This window comes from Hibiscus syriacus, unplaced genomic scaffold (genome assembly GCF_006381635.1).
Source record: "Hibiscus syriacus cultivar Baekdansim isolate YM2019G1 unplaced genomic scaffold, ASM638163v2 tig00116962_pilon, whole genome shotgun sequence".
Classification (NCBI taxonomy): Eukaryota; Viridiplantae; Streptophyta; class Magnoliopsida; order Malvales; family Malvaceae; genus Hibiscus; species Hibiscus syriacus.
In genome coordinates this window covers 7,942,467-7,965,773 of record NW_024063488.1, presented here as the reverse complement: position 1 = coordinate 7,965,773, position 23,307 = coordinate 7,942,467, and the positions used below count along the sequence as shown (strand labels likewise).

General features: G+C 35.3%; 1 protein-coding gene and 1 pseudogene across 3 annotated transcripts; both read left to right on the top strand.

The window, feature by feature from the left end:
• Positions 1–187: 187 nt before the first annotated feature.
• LOC120190620 lies at positions 188–2,116 on the top strand (annotated as a pseudogene).
• Positions 2,117–9,225: 7,109 nt separating this feature from the next.
• LOC120190695 (protein IQ-DOMAIN 32-like) lies at positions 9,226–23,092 on the top strand. 3 transcript variants are annotated; one of them, XM_039193745.1, is made up of 7 exons: positions 9,226–9,231; positions 18,226–18,344; positions 19,134–19,619; positions 19,703–19,912; positions 20,434–20,508; positions 20,624–22,298; positions 22,679–23,092. In XM_039193745.1, the coding sequence occupies exons 2-7, from the start codon at positions 18,255–18,257 to the stop codon at positions 22,693–22,695; spliced, it is 2,553 nt and encodes an 850-aa protein (XP_039049676.1). In that variant the 5' UTR covers positions 9,226–9,231; positions 18,226–18,254; the 3' UTR covers positions 22,696–23,092. The 3 variants fall into 3 exon arrangements, with proteins under 3 accessions (XP_039049676.1, XP_039049677.1, XP_039049675.1); XM_039193746.1 differs by having other exon boundaries at positions 20,431–20,508; positions 20,624–22,280; XM_039193744.1 differs by having other exon boundaries at positions 20,431–20,508.
• Positions 23,093–23,307: the final 215 nt, after the last annotated feature.

Here is a 23,307-nt window from a genome sequence, read left to right as displayed (position 1 = left end):
TCGACGTAATATATCCTCAAAACAAATAATAATGGAAAATCGAAGTAGCCAAACCGGAAAATGGAGGAAACTGTCGTTTTCACTAACCGACGCAAGCCTCCCCACGCGACGAACATGCGTGTGGGATCCTCCAAGTCTCATGGCTTCCATACCTCACGAGGCGTTTATAAAGAGCTCCAAAGAACCAGTCTTTGATATCACGGATACAGAGCCACCAGTTGTACTCAACCAAATATGTCAATCCCAAAATTCATTTTCTCAATCCTCATCTCCCATCTACTCTTTGCCTCACAGCAATGTCACCTTATTCTCACCTCTGCGGCCGATGGCGGCAGGTGGAAGCTTCTACAAAGTAGCATTGGGATCTCCGCCATGCACATGCAACTCCTTCGAAATGATCGTGTAGTTATCTTCGACAGAACCGATTTCGGAAAATCAAATCTGTCGTTGCCAAATGGGAAATGCCGCAATGACCCGACCGAGGCAGTTCTCAAAATAGATTGTTCGGCGCATTCGGTTGAATACGATGTTCCGTCTAATAAGTTCAGGGCTCTTATGGTCCAAACCGACGTTTGGTGCTCTTCTGGTGCTGTCACGTCTGATGGTAATTTAGTCCAAGCTGGTGGTTTCAACGATGGTGAACGTAGGGTCAGGATTTTTAGCCCATGCAGCAGCCGGGTCTGCGATTGGCAAGAGATACCAAATGGGTTGACAGCCAGAAGATGGTATGCCACCAGCCATATCTTGCCAGATGGAAGACAAATTATTGTCGGTGGTCGCAGACAATTTAACTACGAATTTATTCCTAAAAGTGCTGCCGCCAACACATTCTATTTGCCTTTCTTGTTAGAAACCAATGATTTCGGCGCAGAGAACAACCTTTACCCTTTTGTGTTCCTTAATGTCGATGGAAACTTGTTTATTTTTGCCAACAATCGAGCTATTTTGCTTGATTACGTGAAGCATAAAGTTGTGAAGACGTATCCGGAAATTCCAGGTGGCGATCCTAGAAGTTATCCAAGCACAGGTTCAGCTGCCTTGCTTCCATTGAAGAACTTGAAAACGACAGCTATCCAAGCTGAAGTTTTGATTTGTGGGGGTTCTCCTAAGGGATCTTTTTTCCTAGCCTCACGAGGTAATTTTATTAGAGCTTTGAACACTTGTGCCAGGATCGCAATAACCGACCCCAACCCACAGTGGATGATGGACACTATGCCTTTTGCTAGAGTTATGGGTGACATGATATTGCTCCCAAATGGCAATGTTTTACTCATCAACGGCGCAAGCTCCGGAACAGCAGGTTGGGAAATGGGTCGGAACCCGGTTCTGAGTCCAGTCTTGTATCAGCCTGATAACAAAATTGGGTCACGGTTCAAGACACAAAACCGACAACAATTCCTCGGATGTACCACTCCTCGGCGGTATTACTTCGTGATGGCAGAATTCTAGTTGGTGGAAGCAATCCTCACGCATTTTACAATTTTACAAGTGCATTTTTCCCAACTGAACTAAGCTTAGAGGCATTCTCTCCAGCATATTTGAACGCTGAGTTCAATAGTTTGCGACCGAAAATTGTTGACCCAAAGTCAATGTCTGGGCTCACATACAAAAAGGAAATAACGGTCCATGTAGTCATTACAGGTGAAGTAGCTGAAAGCTCGGTGTCGGTAACGATGGTGGCACCAACTTTTAATACACATTCATTCTCCATGAATCAGAGGCTGCTTGTACTATGCGATGAGAAAGTAACGGCTTTGGGAAACTCAGCGTACACCATTGAGGTGACGACCCCACGTTCGCGTAACCTTGCGCCAGCAGGCTTCTATCTGTTGTTCGTGGTCCATCAAGGTGTTCCAAGTCAAGGCATTTGGGTCAAGTTGCAGTAAAGAAAATGATAAGAAAGAAATTTAATATCCAAATTAAAGATTCGGGCTTTGTCGTGTAGGCTTTCTATCAGTACTGCTCTTCCCAGGTGTGACATAGTGTTGTTTTATTTTTCATATTTATATTTCAGCAATCTCTGCCCATTGCTTTTGTAGAACTAGGATGCGAGACAAGTGCATTTAAGTTGCAGGGATCAATAAAGAGGATATGTTTTAAACTCATTCTTCTGTTATTCTTATCCACCTTGCATTGCCTGAAGGCTGAAAATAGTCGAAGTTTTTTAAAATACTTAGCACAGCACTTTGCATGGCATCCAATGTACGCTTTTACGCTAATAGCAAATGTTTTTCGAAGAACAACCAAAAGGTAGCCTTTTCCTATAAATTGTACAAACAATGCAATAATCAGTCTAATCATTGATACTAATATTGGACCTAGATGGCTTATGAAGTGGTTCTTCGAGTTGGCATTAGCACAACGCCAAGAATGAACCGAGCCCACCTTCTTCAATCTATATCAGTATTATGAATCCAGCCACTATAAACACAATGGTGGGCTCTGTATATTTGTGTAAAAGCAACAGAACAATTATGAAATAAGGAATAGCAAGTTAAAGGAACCAAGTGAGATTGATGATAATTCTGTTGGATTTATGTAGAGAAAGGAAGCGAGAGAAGAAAGTATGTAGGAAGTGGGGACTATGAAAGTGATTGGAAACTCCAGAGTGATGTGGGATCGCTTTCTGTTAAAATTAAAGCAAAGAGGTACCAGCGAAGTAGATGTGAGAGTGTCAAGGAAGGCACATGGGAACGACGCTATCGTTGCGTCGACATGGGCCACATTGGCTTCTATTTGCGTACTCAAACGCAACACAACATGATGCAAAAGAGGAAATGTAACACCATCAACTCATACCCGACCCGGATATGAGCCAGGATGTCACATTGACTATCAAAGACAATATTCTAAAAAAATGATTAAAACAATTGGACTTATATAACTAAAATACGATAATATACATAGATTAATACAAGTTTATCAAAATACTCAGAGCATACACAACTTGATCATTTGATTACATGCCAACCTTCATTTACATAACAAAATAACCTACTGATTAAGTTGCTTCTGATCTGATAGTTGCAGGAGTAATGTTGTCCAGCTGCTTAACCTGTCTCGTCTACTTTCTCGGATCCTACGTGTGAAACACTCACACGCTAAGTCATCGACTTAGTGAGGCAATATAACAATAATAATAATAATAATAATAAGGAAATGTAATGAAAATGCCATAATGAGATGAAATGAACTGAAATCGTATACTTAATCAATGCAGTTTATATCACCATGTTCCTTACCTATAAGCATATTACATTAACATTCATGAATTCGTATTAATAAATTTATTGGCCCATGATACCATACTGAGAACCCAAGGTGTAACATCCCAAACTAAGGGTTAGTGACTAAATTGTAAAATTTCAGAATTTGTTGATTAAAATGGAAAAGTTGAATAGTTCAATGATTTATTTAGAAATATTTTCTGAAAGTTTTTAGTAATTATTAAAGAAATTAAAGGGCAAATTGGTCATTTGACAAGAAAGATTTTTTTTATTTCTCTTTTTAAGATGAGGGAAACACGTGGGGAAAGGAGATAATTTCTCCAGAGCATTCTTCAGTCTTCTTCTTCCTCCTCTCCACTGTGAAGCCTTGTATAAGGTAAGTGGGTCTTCAGTTGGTTAATTCTTTTGTTTTAAAGATTGTTTTGATTCTTGGGATGTTAAGAAAGATTAAGGAAAGCTTTAGGTGGCTTAAAACTCAAAGATTAACAAGTTATGAGAAATTAAGAAAAATGAGTTTTTAAGTGAATTTTTGAAATAGAAGGAATTAATAGATTTTGAAGTTGAATTTGACTTTTCAAGGGTTAAATTAAGAGATATGAAGTGATAAAATGAGTTTTAAAATATGTTGAAAATCTGATATGATTCTTGAAGTTAATAAAGAGGAGAGGATATTAAGGTTAAAGACAAGATAAATTAATATAAATGAGTTTAAGTAGGTATATGTAAGTTAGGAATATAAAAAAGGATGAATCATGAAGTTTTGAAGATGAAATAGTGAATTATCGTGCCTAAAGAGTAATTTTTGGGCAAGGTGTATCGGTACACATTCAAAGTGTACCGATGCACTCTTTAAAGAAGAAACATCGAATGTCTTGAGTGTACCGATGCACAGTTAGTGCATTGATGCACCCATTTAAAATGAAAACATCGAATGCCAGGAATGTATCGATGCACTATGAGTGTGTACCGATGCACCAAGACAAATTTTGAAGGTGCATCGATGCATTAAGGGATGCATCGATGCATGAATATTTTGAAGCTATTTTGGGCACTGATGCACCTATAGTGCATCGGTACACCCCTAAAGAAAAAAGTGAATATTAGTTTATTAAGTTCGTTTAAGTTGTTAGTATCGGATTACAAGGTGTAGGTATCTGATAATTGCCTTAAAATGTATAATTATGTAGATCCATAGCCTAAACAAGTTCCATAATCATTGACAAGTAAGATCGATCAAGGGGAAAGATAAGAGATTGTAATTGAATAGTGAGGCCAGGTGAGTGCATACGAGTGCAATTTTTATGATATGAAGTGATATGTATGATATGACAATGTGTATATAACTTGGTTAAGAAAAATAGATACAAGAATATATGATTAAAAGATAAAGAACGAAAATAAGACTTTTAAAGAGAATAAATAAATCCATTTAATATGATGTTATGCGTAATCATGGTGAAACAATATACTTGTTTGTGATGTGTATATTGTTAGATACAAGAGCGTGCGAATAAGAGATATACATGATAATAATAATAATAATAATAATAATAATAATAATAAGAATTAGGAAACGATATGAATATGTCTGTATTGATGTCCTGATCCATAATATGTGTTATAGTTTAATATGGTTGTATGGAATGTGCATTGTAGGAGCTAGTAATGAAATGTTATATTTAAGTTTATTTATGCCTCACTAAGTAATCGACTTAGCGTGCGAATGTTTCACACGTAGGTTTGAAAAGCGAGAAGAGAAGCTAAGAGGAGCAAGAAGGTCAGTAGTTTCCTTACAAAGATCAGATCAGAAACATAGGGAGTATATGTATTTTGTTGCATGTAATTACAATATTTGGATTGAATATGCTCTGATCGGTTTGAAAAACAATTTGATTTTATTTATTAATGAAAAGTACTCATTTTTGTTGTAAATAGTAAATTTTAATATTTTGTAGATTTGTAAAGACAAAGTTTTGAAAAGTCAATGTGACACCTCAGACTCGTATCCGGGTCGGGTACGGGTTGGGGGTGTTACATAAGGTATGTGAGTACTGTGAGGTTGTGTACTATGATGTCACCACAGCTCGTATAAATACACCGATGTGCCACGTAGAATTGCACCGAAATGCCGCGTAGAATTACACCGTAGTGCCATATAAGATGTCCTTAAGGACCACGTAGAAAATTCCTTAAGAATCATATATATATATACTAAGGATCAAGTATGTGTCTCAAAAGACATCACACATGTTCCAAGGAATACATATATGTCCCAAAGGACCGCGTAAACCCTCTACTCTTGGCATGCCAACTATACATATAGTTCTCATCTACATAACATGGGTTTTTCTCAACTTACATAATATATCACGTAGGCATGTCAATTCCTTACCTTCATCACGTAGCTCATGTAACTTTGCATACATATTCATTTAAAACATACTACATAATACACATAGTATGAATTCCTATTACATTTCATAATATGAGATGAATTATGCATCAATGTATTGAATCTAGACTTATCACAAGTCTAGAACTGGATACATTACGATAATCATGTTATGCATATGCACTCACCTATATTTCTTTGCCTTTTCCTCGATTGATCTTACTGGACAATTGTTCTGGAACTTGTTTAGGCTATGTATCTACATAGTAATACATTGATACTTATCAGTATACTAATTAATATATTCTAAACTATCATTTCTTAGGCTAAAAGAGAAGTTATTTTCATCTTTTAATAAAGGTATGTATCGATGCACTCTACAGTGTATCGATGCATTCTTTTATGTGTGCATCGATGCACTACCTGTGCATCGGTACACAAACTACATTCGATGTTTTCTTCCTAAGGGGGTGCATCGATGCACTAATTACACTCGATGTTCATTTATTTGAGAGTGCATCGATGCACATTCAATGTGCATCGATGCACACAACCCATAATTATTATTTTGAGCACGAAAATCCCTTTATAATCATCTCAACACTTCATAATTCACCTCCTTTTATATCCCTAACTTGCATACACTTACTTAAACTAATTATTATCCATTCAATACCTCTAAAACTTAAAAATCCAATCCTCCATATAGAATTTTAGAATCTCACTCAAATTCCAACATGTTCTAATTTTAATTCTAACACCTCATATTTCTTAATTAGCTTGATGACAAGTCAAATCCAACTTCCAATTCTTATTATGAACTCTATTCCAAGATTTCATTCAATGGCTCTTAACCTTTAATCTCTCCTAACTTCATCATCCCTTGATTTTAGGATAACCTAAGCTTAGTTATCATCTAATGATTAATAAGCAACCTTAAATTCATCAAAAATTTAATCAACAAGAAAACTCACCTTTATCTTGCCTTCACGGTGGAGAAGAAGAATGAAGAAGAAGAGAAATCTGGAAACTTTGGTTCTCTCCAATAGCTTCCACGTGGGAATAAAAATATCATCAACTAAGATTTATTTATTTTCCTTATTAAAAGACTCATTTGCCCCTTTAGTTCTCCCTTATTTGCTAATTGATCCTACACAAAATATTTCAATCAATTCTTTGAACTTTTCAATTTATCCAATTTGGTCACTGAATTTTTTTAAATCTCACAATTTAATCACTAACCCGGTATGGAGGATGTTACAGGAAAGCCAAAATGAACCAGCTATGAGCAGGGGGCATTTATTATGGATAGGCCCGTAAACGAACTGAAAGAACACGAATGAGAGTATGTTTATGTTCATTCGTTTAACTTTAGTCGAACAAACGAACGAACATGAGCAACTAAATGAACGAAATTTCTTGTTCGTCAAGGAATGTAGCTTTTCGTGTTCGTTCATAATCGTTCATTAAAATGATAAACGAACACAAACAAACAAGCGTAAACAAACACAAACAAATGAGTATAAACAAACATAACGATCATAAAATTAATTGGGTTTGTATTTGAGAAAAGTTTTTTTCTTTCCAAAAAATTTTAGGATTTATATTTTCTTTAATTGATTTGAGTATTTTTTATTTGGGTTTAAACTTAATTAGGTTTTCAAATATTAATAGGTTTAATGTTAAAATGTATTAGGTATTAATATTTTAAACGAGTTTGGATATTTGACAGAACATAAATGAACGAACGTTCACGAACGAGCTCTTTGTTCGTGTTCGTTCATTTAGTTAAATTAACATAAAAAAATTCATGTTCGTTCGCTTAATAAATAAACATGTTTTCCACCTAACAATTCGCAAACAATTCCCTGGTCATTCAGTTCGTTTACAAGCCTAATTGTGGATAGTAAACTAAAGCCCATGAAGTGTCTGCAAAATACAGGTTGAGATCGGGACACAAAAGATGTATTTGGATGCAAATATGAAGCCCAGTTAATAATCCAACAAAATCTTAGCCCTTAGTTCACCTACAATTCATGCCAAAAATCTTTCTGATACCCTCTGTAAATCATCAATGATTTATGATCAGCGTGTTCTGCTCGTAAATAGGATCAAAGAAAATTCATCAGGAAAATCTCTAAGCGTATCTCATCCATCGATAAACAAAAAGGGCCATAAAAATCTGGACAATAAAGCCACAAGAGCAATTAAGAATGATCGAAAAAGGGATTCTTTAAAGAAGAAGAAAAGGCGGGACAACCACCCTTTGTATCAATATATTCTGATGAAATACGAATGCCACTTACATCTGTGTAGCCCAGTATGATTACAAAGAAAACAATCTAGAAAATGAAGTGAAGCTTAAGCACGCTCCCCACGAATGCGCCTTGCAAGTTGAATATCCTTGGGCATGATAGTAACCCTCTTGGCATGGATTGCACACAAATTGGTATCCTCAAACAAACCCACTAGGTACACTTCCTGCAATATATATATGTATATATGAGGGATCATGTCGGTTTAACTGACAATAGAGCGATAAATATGGAACTACAACGCAGGCAGGAAACATGAAATTGAGCTTGCCATAGCAGGCAAGTTCAATGTTTTGAGGACTTTGCATCAGTCTCCATTAATTCCATAATGAGGAGATTAAAGGATTTGACAGATTACACAGTTTCTTCTGTAAGGCGCAAGGATTATTATTAATAATATTAAATATTATTAGATAACTTTATTATTGTTACTTATCAATTTTAATTGTTAGTCTTAATTATTATTATTATCGTATAAGTTATTAGTCATTATTATATAGATCTATATTTTATATACATATATAAATATGCTAGCATATGCGGAAATAAAATGGATTTCATTACTAAAATATTTGTTTCCATTTTACAGATCACTCTAATTGAACCCAATACAAAGCAAGCCCAAGAATGCCTAACAAGTGACCTTAATCAACCCAACCAAATGCCCAACAAGCTCAACCCTATCTACCAGTAAGCCCACATGCAAGAAGCAGGCCCGTGTTTTTGAAGATCAAGGATAGGGTTAATGAAACCCTAGCATCTAGCGCCGCCAGCATCTCGACCGTTAGATATTGTTCAGTTCAACGGTCAGATACAACCCCAAACTAGGGTTTTAATCCTAGGTATATCACCAGTTGCCGCCGTCGTCGTCGAAGCTCAACCGCCGTTTTACCCGGGAGTGTGACGCACGCATGAACCATTGAGATGCCCACACGCCGTTTGGTGATTCTCCAACAGCCACGCAACCGAGTTTGGTCCCCACTAGCTCACTCGTCCCCTTCCACGGACGCTCGTGCGGGTGCCCCTGCCTTGTCCCCTCTGCCACAACAGTGGCAGTGGCAGAGGCCTCATTCGCACAACAAAACAGAGGAAGGACGAGGGTTTCATTTTGAACCCTTGATCAAGACACCGCGGATGGATAGAACGGGAAAGGGCCCTCATTTCTTCTCCTCTCGCATGCAAAACAAGAAAAAAAACAAAAGAAATTGGAAAGGAGTCTCCTTTCGTTTTTTAGAGGCATATAACAATCAACAACAACAAAAAACAAAAGAAAAAGAGGAAGGATAGAGAGAAAATCGTAAAAAACACAGAAATAGCTCACCTCTCTCTTCGAAGGTTACCACCGCATCGTCACTGGAGTGAAGAGAGCTTTCTCCACCGAAGGTAAAACCTCCTCTTCTTCGAGTTTGTGGCGTAAGGGTCGAAGGGGTTTGTTTTAGGGCTTCTAGGGTTTGAAGAAGGGGGTTTTGTGGCGTTTATCCTCGTCGTGGCCGGCGCCCGTTCACCTTCCTCGGCGGGAAGAAATGAGAGAACAAAGAGAGGGTTGAGAGTTTTTTTTAAGGCCTCTGTTTAAAAATAAAAAAAAAGGTGGCAAATGAGGGGATAGTAGCCGATTTTGGATTTTGGTTTGGCCATATATATCAGCGTGCAAACGACGCCGTTTAGCGGGCTGGAGGCGTACGTTTTGGAGCATGGGTAAATCCCATTTTAGGTCGTTCGTACTTTGTAATATCTTATATTATTCACTAAATGAAGTTTCGATTTTGCCCTTTTATTTTACATGCGTTATGTTTTGATCGTTTTTGCTTGTTTATTTGTATTTTGTTCTGTTTATACATTCGATGTATAATTTTAATAATTTCTGTTTTAGTCCCAAATTTCATTTATGGCCTTATTGAGTTCCCAGGACTCGTATTGTCTGATATTTTTATTTTATGCCTTAATGTTTTCTTTTCTTGTGATCGTGGCCTTAAAGTTACCGTATTTTTATTTTAGTAATAAATTTATGGTTTGTCTAGTTCTTGTTAGTTCACACTTTGACCCCCTCCATGTCTGCATTTGTTGCATCTAAGTCCATTTTATAACTTGTACATACACAAACGTTTACTTGCTATATTGTGTAAGCATATTACATATATGTTTCTTTTATTTAGTTTTGTATGTAATAAATGTATATATTTTTAGGCCTTATTATGTTATACAAGTATTGCATTATATATGCATATATTTTTATATTTATTAAATGTGTTTTAAACCCTTGTATATTTATATATTACTATTTTCATTTCATTTTATAAAATATCTATTTGTCGATATTTTTTATATCTATTATACTTGATACTAATATTTTTTTAATATTTCATTCGAATATTTTAAAGAATATTTATCGTAGAATGGGTATGAAAAGCACAACTTGATAGAAGTAGTGTGATTGAAGATGACATTTGAACGAAAGGTGAACTTGAAATAAATCGAGTCTATTTTGAGTAAAAATGGTTTATTCATATATTCTTTTAATGCCTTTTTTCAAATTTATTTTAAATAAAATAAAAGCATTTTTAATTTTCCGACCTTCTTTAATTATACTGATAGTGCAAATTTCGTAGAGTTGTTCGAATAAATTGATTATTAATTATTCTTTATTTTAGTCTAAATAATAGCAATGTGTATAATTTCTTTAATAACATGTTTCATTATTTTATTCGATATTTTATTCCATGTATATTCGATTTACATAATTTTGTTTCCATTAAATAAAGAGGGAATGTTTATTTTATAGAGAATAAATTGATGCGATAGACTTCCCATTGGAGGATGTGCAAATCCCGTAATTTATTTTCAAAATAGGGAATATATGTTAACAAATAATTCGAAGTAAATTGATCAACGTTTAATAAAATGGATTGTACTTTAGTTTTTGACATGTATTTCTAACTTCCACTATGGTGACAACATATAAGTGACTAGGTACAAATTTTGGGCGCTGTGAGGGTGCTTACCCTTCCCCCCAATTAATTGACTCCCGAACCTAAAATTAATCTTTGGCAAGCGCAAGCCAATTTTTGTCTTAAAAATGATTTGTCTTAAAATTGTTTAAAAGACTGTTGAACCATGTGTTATAATATTTTGATATAACAAATTAAGGCAAAATGTTTTTTGACTTGAATTGAATTTGTTCAAAGTTTTCAAAAGTTTTCAAAAATAATTCAAAGTCCATTAAAATATAATTTGAGCACAAATGCTTTTTTTGGATATGCAGTACCGATATTGTTCTTATAGTATCGATACTGCATGAACAGTACCGATATTGTTCATGTGTTCATGCAGTACTGATACGAAAGGTAAGAGAAGAAATCGATACTCTCTAGGTAGTATCGATACTACCAGTTGTTTTTCAAATAGCTCAAATTCCATAATGCAAAATAGGTATCGATACTTAAAGGGGTACCGGCATTGCTTCGCATAGTAGTATCGATACCATGAGCATAGTATCGGCTAGTAACGGCTAATTGATTTAAAATTATAAAGGAAGTATCGATACTCATTAAAGGAGTATCGAGACTCCCTATCCTATGCAGTTTTATTTTGGAGAAAATTATCCCCAACGGCTCCAATTCATTCCCAACAGCTAAAAACGGCCACAAACACATTCTAACCTATAAAAACAAGTTGATGACACTTAAAGAAGGGTTAGAACACCTATCCAAGAAATTAAACACAAGAGAAGAGTTTTTCATTCTTATTTTCATTTTTCTTGTAAATATTAATGTTTTAGTGAGCTTAATTTTGTAAACACCTACCTTGTGAGGTTTTTTTGTTTACATTCTTTTTACCTTTGTAAAATGGGAGTGATTCTATCTAAGCCATTGAAAAGATAGAGATTTGTAAAGGTTAACTCTTTATCATGTGAAAAAAAATTAGTGAATTTGTTAGAAAATCCTCAGTGAAGAGCTAAGGTAGTTGATGTAGACTTGGTTGAGAAGTCGAAACACTATAAATTCTTGTGCATCAATTTTCTCATCTTTTAAATCTCCTTAATCCCTAAATTTTTCTTTAATTCAATTCACCCCCTCTTAGCAAACTTATTCGGTTGATCTTTGAGCTTCTTAAATCCCAACAATTGATATCAGAGATTGACTCATTAGAAGGTGTAACAACCTTGAGACAATCCTAAAAGAAGCTTTTTGAATTCATGAAAAAACTGAGAAGATGGCTTCGACCTCCGACTTTTACTACATTGAAGACTCTCAACCGGTTAACAAGTCACATTATTTCAATTGAGCAAATTATGTCTATTAGAAGAATAGGATGATGCTCTTCATTCAAGCCAACGATCTTGGAGCCTGTAACTCAATCATGAAAGGATAATTCATTCCAACATGTGAGATTGAAGATTGGAGTGATGGAGAGAAGAAGAAGTTCCAACTCAATGCTAAGGCTGTGCACATTCTATTTTGTGCATTAGGCCCGAATGAATATAGAAGAGTATCCTATTGTTCTAATGCCAAGGAGATTTGGGACAAGCTCCAAGTCACTCATGAAAGAACCAATGACGTAAGAGAAACCAAAATTAATCTTCTCAACCATAGCTATGAGAATTTTAAGATAAAACCGGATGAATACATCAAAGCTATGATAGATAGATTTTTCGTGATTGTCAACGGTCTCAAGGGATTTAGAGAAGTGATCCCTAATGAGAAGCTTGTGAGGGAGATGATCTACTATCTCCCAAAGTCTTGGCAATCGAAGAAGACAATGATTATTAAAGCAAAGAACTTAAAGTCACTCACTCTTGATGAGTTTATTGGTTCTCTTCTCACTCACGAGTTGATGGTAAAGGAAGAAGAAGAATATGAAGAGAAGAAAAATAAGAAGAAGAATGAGGTAGCCATTGCCTTCAAATCCACCAATGAGAGTAATCAATACTCAAGTAAAGAGGTGGATGATGATGATGATGAAGAAGAAGAGATGGCCAATCTCTTCAAAATATTTAAGAGATTCATGATTTTTAAGGAAGTGAAGTATTAATCAAGCAAAAAAGAAGAGTCCCCGGTGTGCTTCGAATGTTAAAGAAAGGGGCACGTCAAGTATGAAGAAGGCATTTATGGCGGCTTGGAGTGATTAAGATGACTTCAATGATGAAGATGAAGTAAATAATCTATGCATCATGGCTATCGAAGAAGATTTTGAGGTATCATCTAACTCTTGTGGTTTAAATTCTTTTTCATTTAAAGGGTTACAAGATGCTTATGATGAGTTGTATTTGAAATTTGAGACCATGAATTCCAAATATAGATAATTAATTTCAAAATTTAAAGTTGAAAATGATATGATTTTGAAAGCAAAAGTTGATTTTGAAAAACAAAATGAAATTTTGAAAAATGATTTAGAGCTTTCAAAAGTTAAAATCAATGATTTACAAAAAAAATTGATTTGAAAGTTAAGCTTAAAGGTTAACAAAAGAAAAAGAATTAATTTCTAAAAACAACTCATTATGTTTAAAAATGGCAAAATGCTCGCATTGCCATTTTCACGGTCATTTGGAACATACTTGCCCTTTAAAGAAAGGAAAACGTTTTAAAATTAAACAAGTATGAGTTCCAAAAGGAACAAGGGACATTGAAACTAATGTTCAATGATCCAAAGCAATTTTGATACCAAAATCAAAATAAATGTCTCTTGTAGGAGTGTGGGAGCAATAGTGATGAAAGTTAAGATATTCAAATGCTCTAGCCACACTTGAAAAGGAATGAGTAACCTCTAAGCTCAATGTTTTTGTTTTGATTAATTGGTTGCCTATTTGTTGTATGCATGCATGAGTTTTGATTTTAAATAATTTTATGTTTTTCATTGTATGTTGAAAAGTGTATTATGATGGAAATTTTAAATTTTTTTAATGATTTTTAATAATTTTAGTTCATCATAATGAATTTTGGTCAAACTTGATTTTAATGCTTTGTTTTTATAAATTTTTAATTTTTTACTTTAATTTAAATGTTTATGCAAGTTATTTATTGCAAAAAATATCTTTCTAACAATTGTTATCAATTTTTCAAATGCATAATATTTTTGGATAGCTTTATGCACATGCATTTAAATTCAACAATTGATATTGCATAAAGTTTATTATAATTGGATATATTGAATTTCATGTGCTACTAACGTGTTTGTTCATATTTGGTTAAATTTAAATTTTATAGTCAAATTTTTTGTTTGTAATGCATTTATCGAGGCGGAGTTTTGATTTTTCAAATGATTTTAATGTCAAGTTTACCACTTACTCTTCATTGTTATTTTTGAACTTTAAATTTGAATTATTTTTGATATAACAAAAAGGGGAGAAATATAAGTTTGAAAAATTTAATTTCAAGAATGAAAAAGGAGGAGCTTTAATATTCTCCATATATTTCTCTTTTTTATTTAATGTTTTATTAAGGGTGAGTTTTGCCAAAAATAATTTTCCAAATGTTTTCTTTATATAAAAATGGGAAGATTGTTGAACCATGTGTTATAATATTTTGATATAACAAATTAAGGCAACGTGTTTTTGAACTTGAATTAAATTTGTTCAAAGTTTTCAAAAATAATTCAAAGTCTATTAAAATAGAATTTGAGCATAAAATACTTTTCTGGATATGTAGTATCGATATTGTTCTTATAGTATAGATACTGCATGAACAATACCGATAATGTTCATGTAGTATCGATACCAAAGGTAAGAGAAGTATCAATACTTTATAGGTAATATCAATACTACCAGTTGTTTTTCAAATAGCTTAAATTACATAATGCAAAATAGGTACCGATACTTAAAAGGGTATCGATACTGCTTCACATAGTAGTATTGATACCATGAGCATAATATCGATATTGGTCAAGCCCAACGGCTAGTAACAACTAGTTAATTTAAAAATTATAAAGGAAGTACCGATACTCATTAAAGAAGTACCGATACTCCCTTTCCTGGGCAGTTTTATTTTGCAGAAAAATTATCCCCAACAGCTAGAAATGTCCACAAACACATTCCAACCTATAAAAACAAGTTGAGGACACTTGAAGAAAAGTTAGAACACCTATCCAAGCAATTAAACACAAGAGAATAATTTTTCAGCCTTATATTATTTTATCTTGTAAATATTAGTGTTTTAGTGAGCTTAATTTTGTAAATACCTACCTTGTGAGGTTTTATTGTTTACATTCTTTTTACCTTTGTAAAAGGGGAGTGGTTTTATCTTAGCCATTGAAAAGATATGGATTTGTAAATGTTATCTCTTTATCTTGTGAAAAATAAAGAACAAATTAGTGAATTTGTTAGAAAATCCTTAGTGAAGAGCTAAGGTAGTGGATGTAGACTTGGTTGAGAAGTCGAACCACTATAAATCATTGTGCATCAATTTTCTCATCTTTTAAATCTCCTTAATCCCTAAAATTTTTCTCTAATCCAATTCACACTCTCTTGGAAAACTTATTTGATTGATCTTTGAGCTTCTTAAATCTCAACAAAGATGTTTTTAAGTATTCAACTCACCTAGTTCAAAATTCGATGGTAACTCCAAATCAATTTAATCAAATTAAATAAAAAATATCAAATTCTCCCAAATAAGTAGTAATTTAGGATTTTCTTTTAAAAGAGAAACTTTCTTTTTCATAAACATTACGACAAAACCAGCGGCCATGTGAATTATTTCAAAATCCTTCCTAACAATTCATGTGCTATAAATTTCACTTTAAGCATCGTGAAGTTGCAAAGACGAAAGGTTGTAGAATTCTTTCCTTACTCCACTCTTACTTTCCACAGATTTTCCATCATCTCAAATTCATGTTTTGAATTCCTCCTCTCTCCTCTGAAATTCATCCATGAGTGAGATTCGTATTTTCTCTTATACACTTAGGGATGAGCATGGGTCGGGTTGGGTCAGATTTTTGGTCCACCGACCCGACCTGAGAATAATGACTCCTTCATCCGAGACCCACCCGACCCGCATGAAACAATATTTCACCTGACCCGAATCTTATCCGACCCGAAATAATAATAAAAATATTATTTTTATTCAATAAAATTATTATTTTTATTCAATAAAAACAGTGATTTGATTGAAAAAAGTAATATATAAAGGGGTATTATTATAATTATTCTTAAATATATAATGTGAAATTATATTTTTTTGGGTCAAATATTTTTCACCCTAAATCCGAACACCATTTTTTTTTAAAAATCCGACCCGACCTAATAGGGTCGGGTCGGGTTCGGGTCCCATGTCCATCCATATATGCCCATCCATATATACACCCCACCTACACTTGTTTTTGTGTGATAATAGGGCTTTAACCAGTCCTAGCCCCTTAGCTGGTTCCGTTTTTCCTTCTGGTGCTTTTTTGGGAGCAAGGAAGCTTTCTTTGATGGGCTTCGTTACTTATCTTCCATTTCTAGGGCGGTAAGCTTGTTTTATGAAATGGGTTTTTAAAATGACCGTGGAAAGGCTTTCAAAAGAATGATGGGCCTGGGGCATTGGGTGTTGGCTGAGATTATGAACCGGAAAAGGTTTTGTTTTTGGCTGAATTTAGACCTTTAAAACAGGAATGGAAAAACAAGTAATTAAAAAAGCACAAAATATATAAAAATAAAGAATAAAAGAAGCTTGATGATTGAATTAAACCCAATACCTAGTAGATAAAGTATAAACAAAGCCTCGTAGAATTGATCATTGGTACGTGTTGGACAGAATAATGGCATGGATGATATTTTTGAAGCAAACGGGGTTGCATAAAGCCTAATATTATCCGGAAATGATATTCTAAATGGGCATAATAGGGAAAGATGTTGAAAGTCCACATTTATATCGATTAAGAACGGGCTTGGCTCCCAGTTCCACAACATTAAATCAGAAATAGTTTGGGAAAGGTGGAGAGTCACTAAACCGTTGTACCTAAAATGCCCCCAGGGTTGATATTAGCTGAAATATATTCTCCAACTAGGTGGTGCCTTGTTTGATTAAGACGTTTGTTTTGCTTGTGAATCAGCCCTCCTCCAACTCCGATCAATCACACGCTACCAAAAGACTGATAGATCCAAGAAAAAGAAAGGGAAGAAAATGTTGTTTTACTACTAAATAAATTGCTGTTAAATTGGTTGGTGTAATTTGTGTCTTCGTCTTGAGAAGGATTGGAGACCATGCACTTTATGCAAAACCTTTGAACAAAAGTCTTCCCAAATATGACTGCCTCAATGACCTTGGAATCCCTCTTTTTACTTCAATAGTTAAAAAAATACAAATTAAATTAAAACAATGAATGGGATTTGGTTTTGTTTGGTATAAACAATGATGGTACGTAAAGAAAGAAACGGTTCAAAAAATTAAAGGAAAAATTCTAAAAGGGGCAAATGCAAAGCATGTAGTAGTTAACAGCATGCACTTTGACAGCTTAGATTAGACAAGAATAAGCTTACAGAAATTGGTTGGGGAATTTTATAATTAAAGGTTCTTTTCTCTGTAGTTCTATTGGCTTAAGTTAAGCATCAAGGAAGAAGAATGATTACACTAGTAAGTAAGACTTGATTAATCATTAAGCAACTCGCATTAGAAAAAATAGTATCATTATATCTTTAGGGTTATCCCACTTGCAGCATCCAAACAGGACATATGCCTGTAGCTGGCCCAGGTGAGCATTTGCCACCTGGAAACAGAAAAAACACAAAAGATCTGTCTACTGGTTGGATAAATATAAACATTAGTTTTAAGAGGGACCACTGCCTGTTAGAGGAGATTCCCACATTTTACCTCTCCTACTATATGTTTTTCCCGAGTTACATTAATGAACTAATACCATAAAATGATTTCGTGTAATAAATTTTCACCGCTAAACTTGGGTAATTCTTCAAGACTAGCAGTACTATATAATTAGTATATCGTTGCGAATCCTCGAGAATCTCGTGACAACTGACGAACTGGGTAACATATATATTTATTATACTTGGTAAAGAGTATCTACTCTTTCAGACTCAGACTCAGACTCAGACTCAGACTCAGACTCAGACTCGGACACAACAAAGTTTGGTAGCTCTTTTTGAATCGGTTAGAAAGATGCCAAGCAATGGACCTGACCTGGCATTATGATAAAGTGGCGGATTCCAATGTAAAGAACAATTCTACATTTAAGGAATTGGTTTGAGGTCCGTCTCTCTTTTGTTTACAATTTCCAACACCGCACCACACACCAAATATTTGGACTGTCTTGTCTGTCACTGTCACAGCCACTTGAGTTAAGACTTAAAAGTGAGAGAAAGAGTGAGAAGAGAGGGGAAAAAGGGAGAATAGAAACATGGGAAAATCCACTTCCTGTTTCAAAATCATCACTTGCGGCGGCGATTCTGCTGAAACAGACGACGTTATTCATGTTCCTCAGGCTGAGGTATATATATGTGTGTATACATAATACATCCTCTACGTATTTACGACTGCCGTTTCTCTTTTTGTTGTTTTCCGTTGGATTAGGATTCCATTCTACCTTCTGTTTCGACTTGCATTTGATGTTTTAGTTACTTTAGTTAATGCTTGAGTTTAAACCAGCTAGTTCATTGTTTAACTTGTAGATTTGCTTGTGGAATCGGATTTTTTAAGCTTGTTTTATTGCACTGCTTTATCTGATAACTCGTCTTTGCATATTTACCAGCAATGTCGAAGATGCCTTTTAAATCTCACTACTTTCGGAATCTCTGCTATGCAATTGTTATTTAGTTACAGGTTTCAAACATAAGAAGCTTTTTAAAATTTCTTATCTTTTTTAATGGTTTTTTTTCTTCATATATGCTATATATCGTAATGTGCAATAATGCTAGATTCTTTACCTTTTTATTCCCGTGTTTAGTGATTCTATCGATGATTGCAAATGACTGACAATTTTCAATTTCGAAAACTCAACCTTACGATGTGTTTCTGTCTCTTGGACAAATGAAAATTCAGTAGTAGACGAATCGATATGCCCTCGTTAGGATTCCATAGTTAGTAGTGATGTACCAGTTTCTATTGAATACGGTGATTATTACAAGTTGAATAAAGCAGTACTTTCTGGGTAGAAATTACAATCAAGAGCATCTCAATTCATATAAAGTAGTGCCATTGTTTTCTTTAAACACTCCCTCTTTTCTCCATGATTCCATCTCCTTTTGAGCTGAATTAGGCTGTTCAAATTTCCTTCCAGAGTAAGAGACCAAATGATAAAAAGGGATGGAGCTTTCGAAAGAGATATGATCATCATCAGGTGCTTAGCAACACTGTTATACAGGAAGCAACTTCTGGACTTGAGCAAAGTTCGGAATTTGCCGGTTTCAATTTTCAACATCCCGATGCATCCATTGCTCCTGAGAAAACTTCATCCATTCAGTACAGTGAAGAGAAACCTCAGGTGAAGACACCAGAAGAGTACATTGAAGAAGGATCTATGTGTGTAGGACCGAAAGAGTGCACTGAAGAAAAATTTCAGTTGCTTACACCTATGGCATACAATGAAGAAAAATCTCAGTTTCTTATACCTATGGCATACACTGAAGAAAAATCTCAGTTGTTGACCCAAGAGGAACCTAAGATGCCTGAATCTGTTCCCATCACCATAAATGAGGCTGAAGACGATGCCAACCTTGACGAATCTGTTGTTATTATCATACAGACTGCTATCAGAGGGTTCTTGGTAAATTATTTCTTTCCCAATGTGGATTTAAACTTTCCAATTCGTAACTTTCCGTACAATTTATATTATGCAATCATTTTCAGGCACATAAAGAGATAGGAAAGCTCAAGAATTTAGTGAAGTTGCAGGCTGCTGTAAGGAGACACTTGGTTCGGAGGCATGCTGCGGGGACATTACGTTGCCTTCAAGCCATTGTCAAGATGCAAGTTCTTGTTCGTGCTCGTCTATCGCAAGAAGGGCTTTATGCTGAAAATAGGCTGGATGGCAAGCTCCATAATGACAATCAAAATTTGGTAATTCTGAAAGCTTAAATCAATTATTAGGAATCATAGCTCACTAGACCGTTTCCCCTGTATGTTCTGGTTAATATTTTACTGATTGGTGACATGCTTTCTTTCACTTTTAGGATTGTTACAACATTTTACCTTTTAGTCTTTGCATCTATGATTGCTTATAGTTAAGTATATAATCTATGAGCATGTTCTATTTTCAAACACCAATCAAATTTTAAACAAGGGCCGGTGGACAGCGAGTTCTCTGTAATTTGCAAAATCATACTGTTCAGAGAGAGGTGAATCTAATAGGATTTTATTTATTTTCTGGCTAGCTGTGCAATACATTCAGATATTACAGGCTAATGTCCCTACTTCCATGATGTTCGTTTAATCAATTACACTTTGTATATGACAAAACGTAAATCACCTTGAAATATGTAGAGAACAGTATGTTTAGGAATTTTGTGCAATATGTTTCTTTCAGTAATTCCTATTTTTTTTAGTTTTAGCCATCAGTCTTCATTTTATTCCTGAAGCAGGGAAGCTCAGCAATAAAACAAAATGCAACTTATACTTCCATAGAGAAGCTGCTTAGCAGTAAGTTTGCTCGTCAGGTATGTTATGTCAACAGTCTTTTGCTTCATTTAAAAAAAAAACTGTTTGCTGCCATCTATCTGCCAAACTATGTCTACGCAGTGTACTCAGAATTTGCTTTGATTGCACTTGCAGCTGATGGATTCAACACCCAAGAACAAACCTATCCACTTCAAGTGCGATCCATTGAAACCAAACTCAGCTTGGAGCTGGTTGGAGAGGTGGATGTCTGTGCCATCACCTAAATATTCTTCGACCGTCAAATTAACTATGGAACAACCAGAATGGGAGAAAAGCAACAATTATGAGACTCCGGTTACCGCAACAGTTCCATCTGAAGAGATCTCCGAGTCAAACGAACCAAAAACTGATGTACGGGAGACATTGGTATCATCAGAGAGTGAAGAGAATCTGATCACTGACAATGCAGCCAACTTTAAGTTTGAGGAATGCGAGCGAACTTCCTCTCCAGTAATGGATGATATGGACCAACCTCGGAGTGACACTATTACATCCGACCTAAATGAGAACTCTCAGGAGATAAACTCACAAGATCAAATGATGCAAACGGATGCACATTCTCAAACAGTGGGCAGTTGTCTTTCTAACAAGCTGGAAATAGAGAGTGAACAATCCAAACATTCTACGAAAAGATTTGCTTCTGAACAACTGGAAGCAGAGCCAATGAAATTTGCATTTGGGTCAAGAAAGGTAAGTAGTCCTTCATTTATTGCTGCTCAAACAAAATTTAAGGAGTTGAGTTCAACGGACAATTCAAGTAGATCGGTTGATTCATCCCACCTAGATGTTGAAGATGAATCAAACTTGGATACTCTGTCATCTGAGGCAGATACGATAAGCAGGTCAACCAAACGAAGCATCACAGAAAATGCAGTCAAGAATAGGGGGGTTCAATGCAGTGACTCTGAATGTGGGGCTGAAATCTCTATTACTTCCACTCTCGGTTCACCTGATATATCTGAAGTTGGAACCATAGGATATGAATATGGAGCAAAAGTTTCTGAGCAAGAAAATTTTAGTTCTAACAGTATTAAGGATTTGAATGTTAAAGAAAACAATACAGGATCAATCAGAATGACTGATTCTTCTCTGTCTTTTGCTGATCAGCCAGATTCTTCTCCATCTATTGCTGATCAGCCCAAGAAACTGGATGATGCTAGTGGTGCATTGGCGAATTTAGTTGTTGCAGACTCCCCTCAAGTAGCGCAGGAGCCACCGAAAGGCACACCTGATCTGCATAGAGATCTGGATTCTGAGATGGGTAATCAAGCATACATATTATCCCCAGAAGCCTCGCCCAAGTGCCATATGATTGTTCCAGAATCCCAAAGAACACCTTCTAGTGAGGTATCAGTGACAGCTAGAAAGAAAAAGGACAAGAGCTGTCAAAAGCGCAAGTCCTTGTCTGCTGCAAAGAGTTCTCCATTGACTCCAGATTGTGATAGTGGAGCAAGAAGTAGTATGGAACTATTGCCCAAATATAAAAAAAATGGAAAGATACGTAATTCTCAAGGTTCAGGAAGACCCGACAACATTGACGGTGAGCCGAGAGATAGTAACAGCAGCAATTCTCTTCCCCATTTCATGCATGCCACGGAATCTGCCAGAGCTAAGGTTAATGCAAAGACCTCACCAAGATCAAGTCCAGATGTGCATGACAGAGACATTTATATCAAGAAGAGACATTCCTTACCTGCCGCTAATGGGAGGCAGGGTTCTCCAAGGATCCAGCGACCAATTTCTCAATCCCATCAGGGTGCAAAAGGAAATGGTACAAATCCTATGCATGTTATGTTCTTAGCTTACTCTTCACTTTCTTGCTTTAATTGTTGAGCTTCTTAACATTAAAATATCTTTAATTCTTACGCCTTGTTAGTACACTTTGTCCCTTTCATTTTAGATAATTGAATTTCATTCATCATTCAAGCAAGCAGATATCTGCTACTTGAATACAAGTAAGCTCAGATTAAACAATCTTATCAGGGAATTTACACCAAGGTGTAAAATCCCCCCCCCCCCCAAGTGATAAAGTTATGACTTAGTCCTAAAATAGAAAAGTTACAAGTTAATACAGCGATAACATTTCATTTTGATTCCCATAAAAAAATTATAGTTCAATTTCAGCCCTAAAAAACATTTATGGCTTCCCCCCTATCTTGTTTGTTTCAGAGAAATGGCAAAGGTGACGGGTTACCTCGGAGCAACCATATTTCACAGTTCCATGATATGCAACTTTTCAGATGGAGAAGTGGAGCTGATTGGAGGTCTTCTTATCTAGCTTTATGCCTCAGCATTTCTCCACTTAAGTTGATTCTGACAAACCATCTAGTGCTTGGCATGGGAGGAGATATATATAGAGTTGAGTTAACATTTTCTTGTTTATTTCTATTACGAAAACTATTGATATTGTTATTGTTTGTTTCTAAGCTTTACCCCTGAGAGGGGTCTGCTCGTGTGTTTGGCGTGGTGTTATTCGGGTTTGCTACATGTTTTCGAGACAATGATGCTTTAAAGTGGAGAGCTTTGATCAAATTTTCGTGTAATAACTCGGCCATTCTCTGTTCTTTCGTTGGCCACCACTTTGATGACTATGTTTTCATTTCAATTGTTTACGCTTTCGTAACCACCCCAAGAAAACACAAACAAAAATTACATGTACACATCTGCTATGAAAGCAAAACTTTACAAGATGCCCTTTTGTTTATCAAATTATTTGGTAATTTCGGTCAAATTTAAAGAACTGGACTAAGAGGCCCAAAACAAGAAAACCATGGACCTTACATATCGGCCCTTGAAGC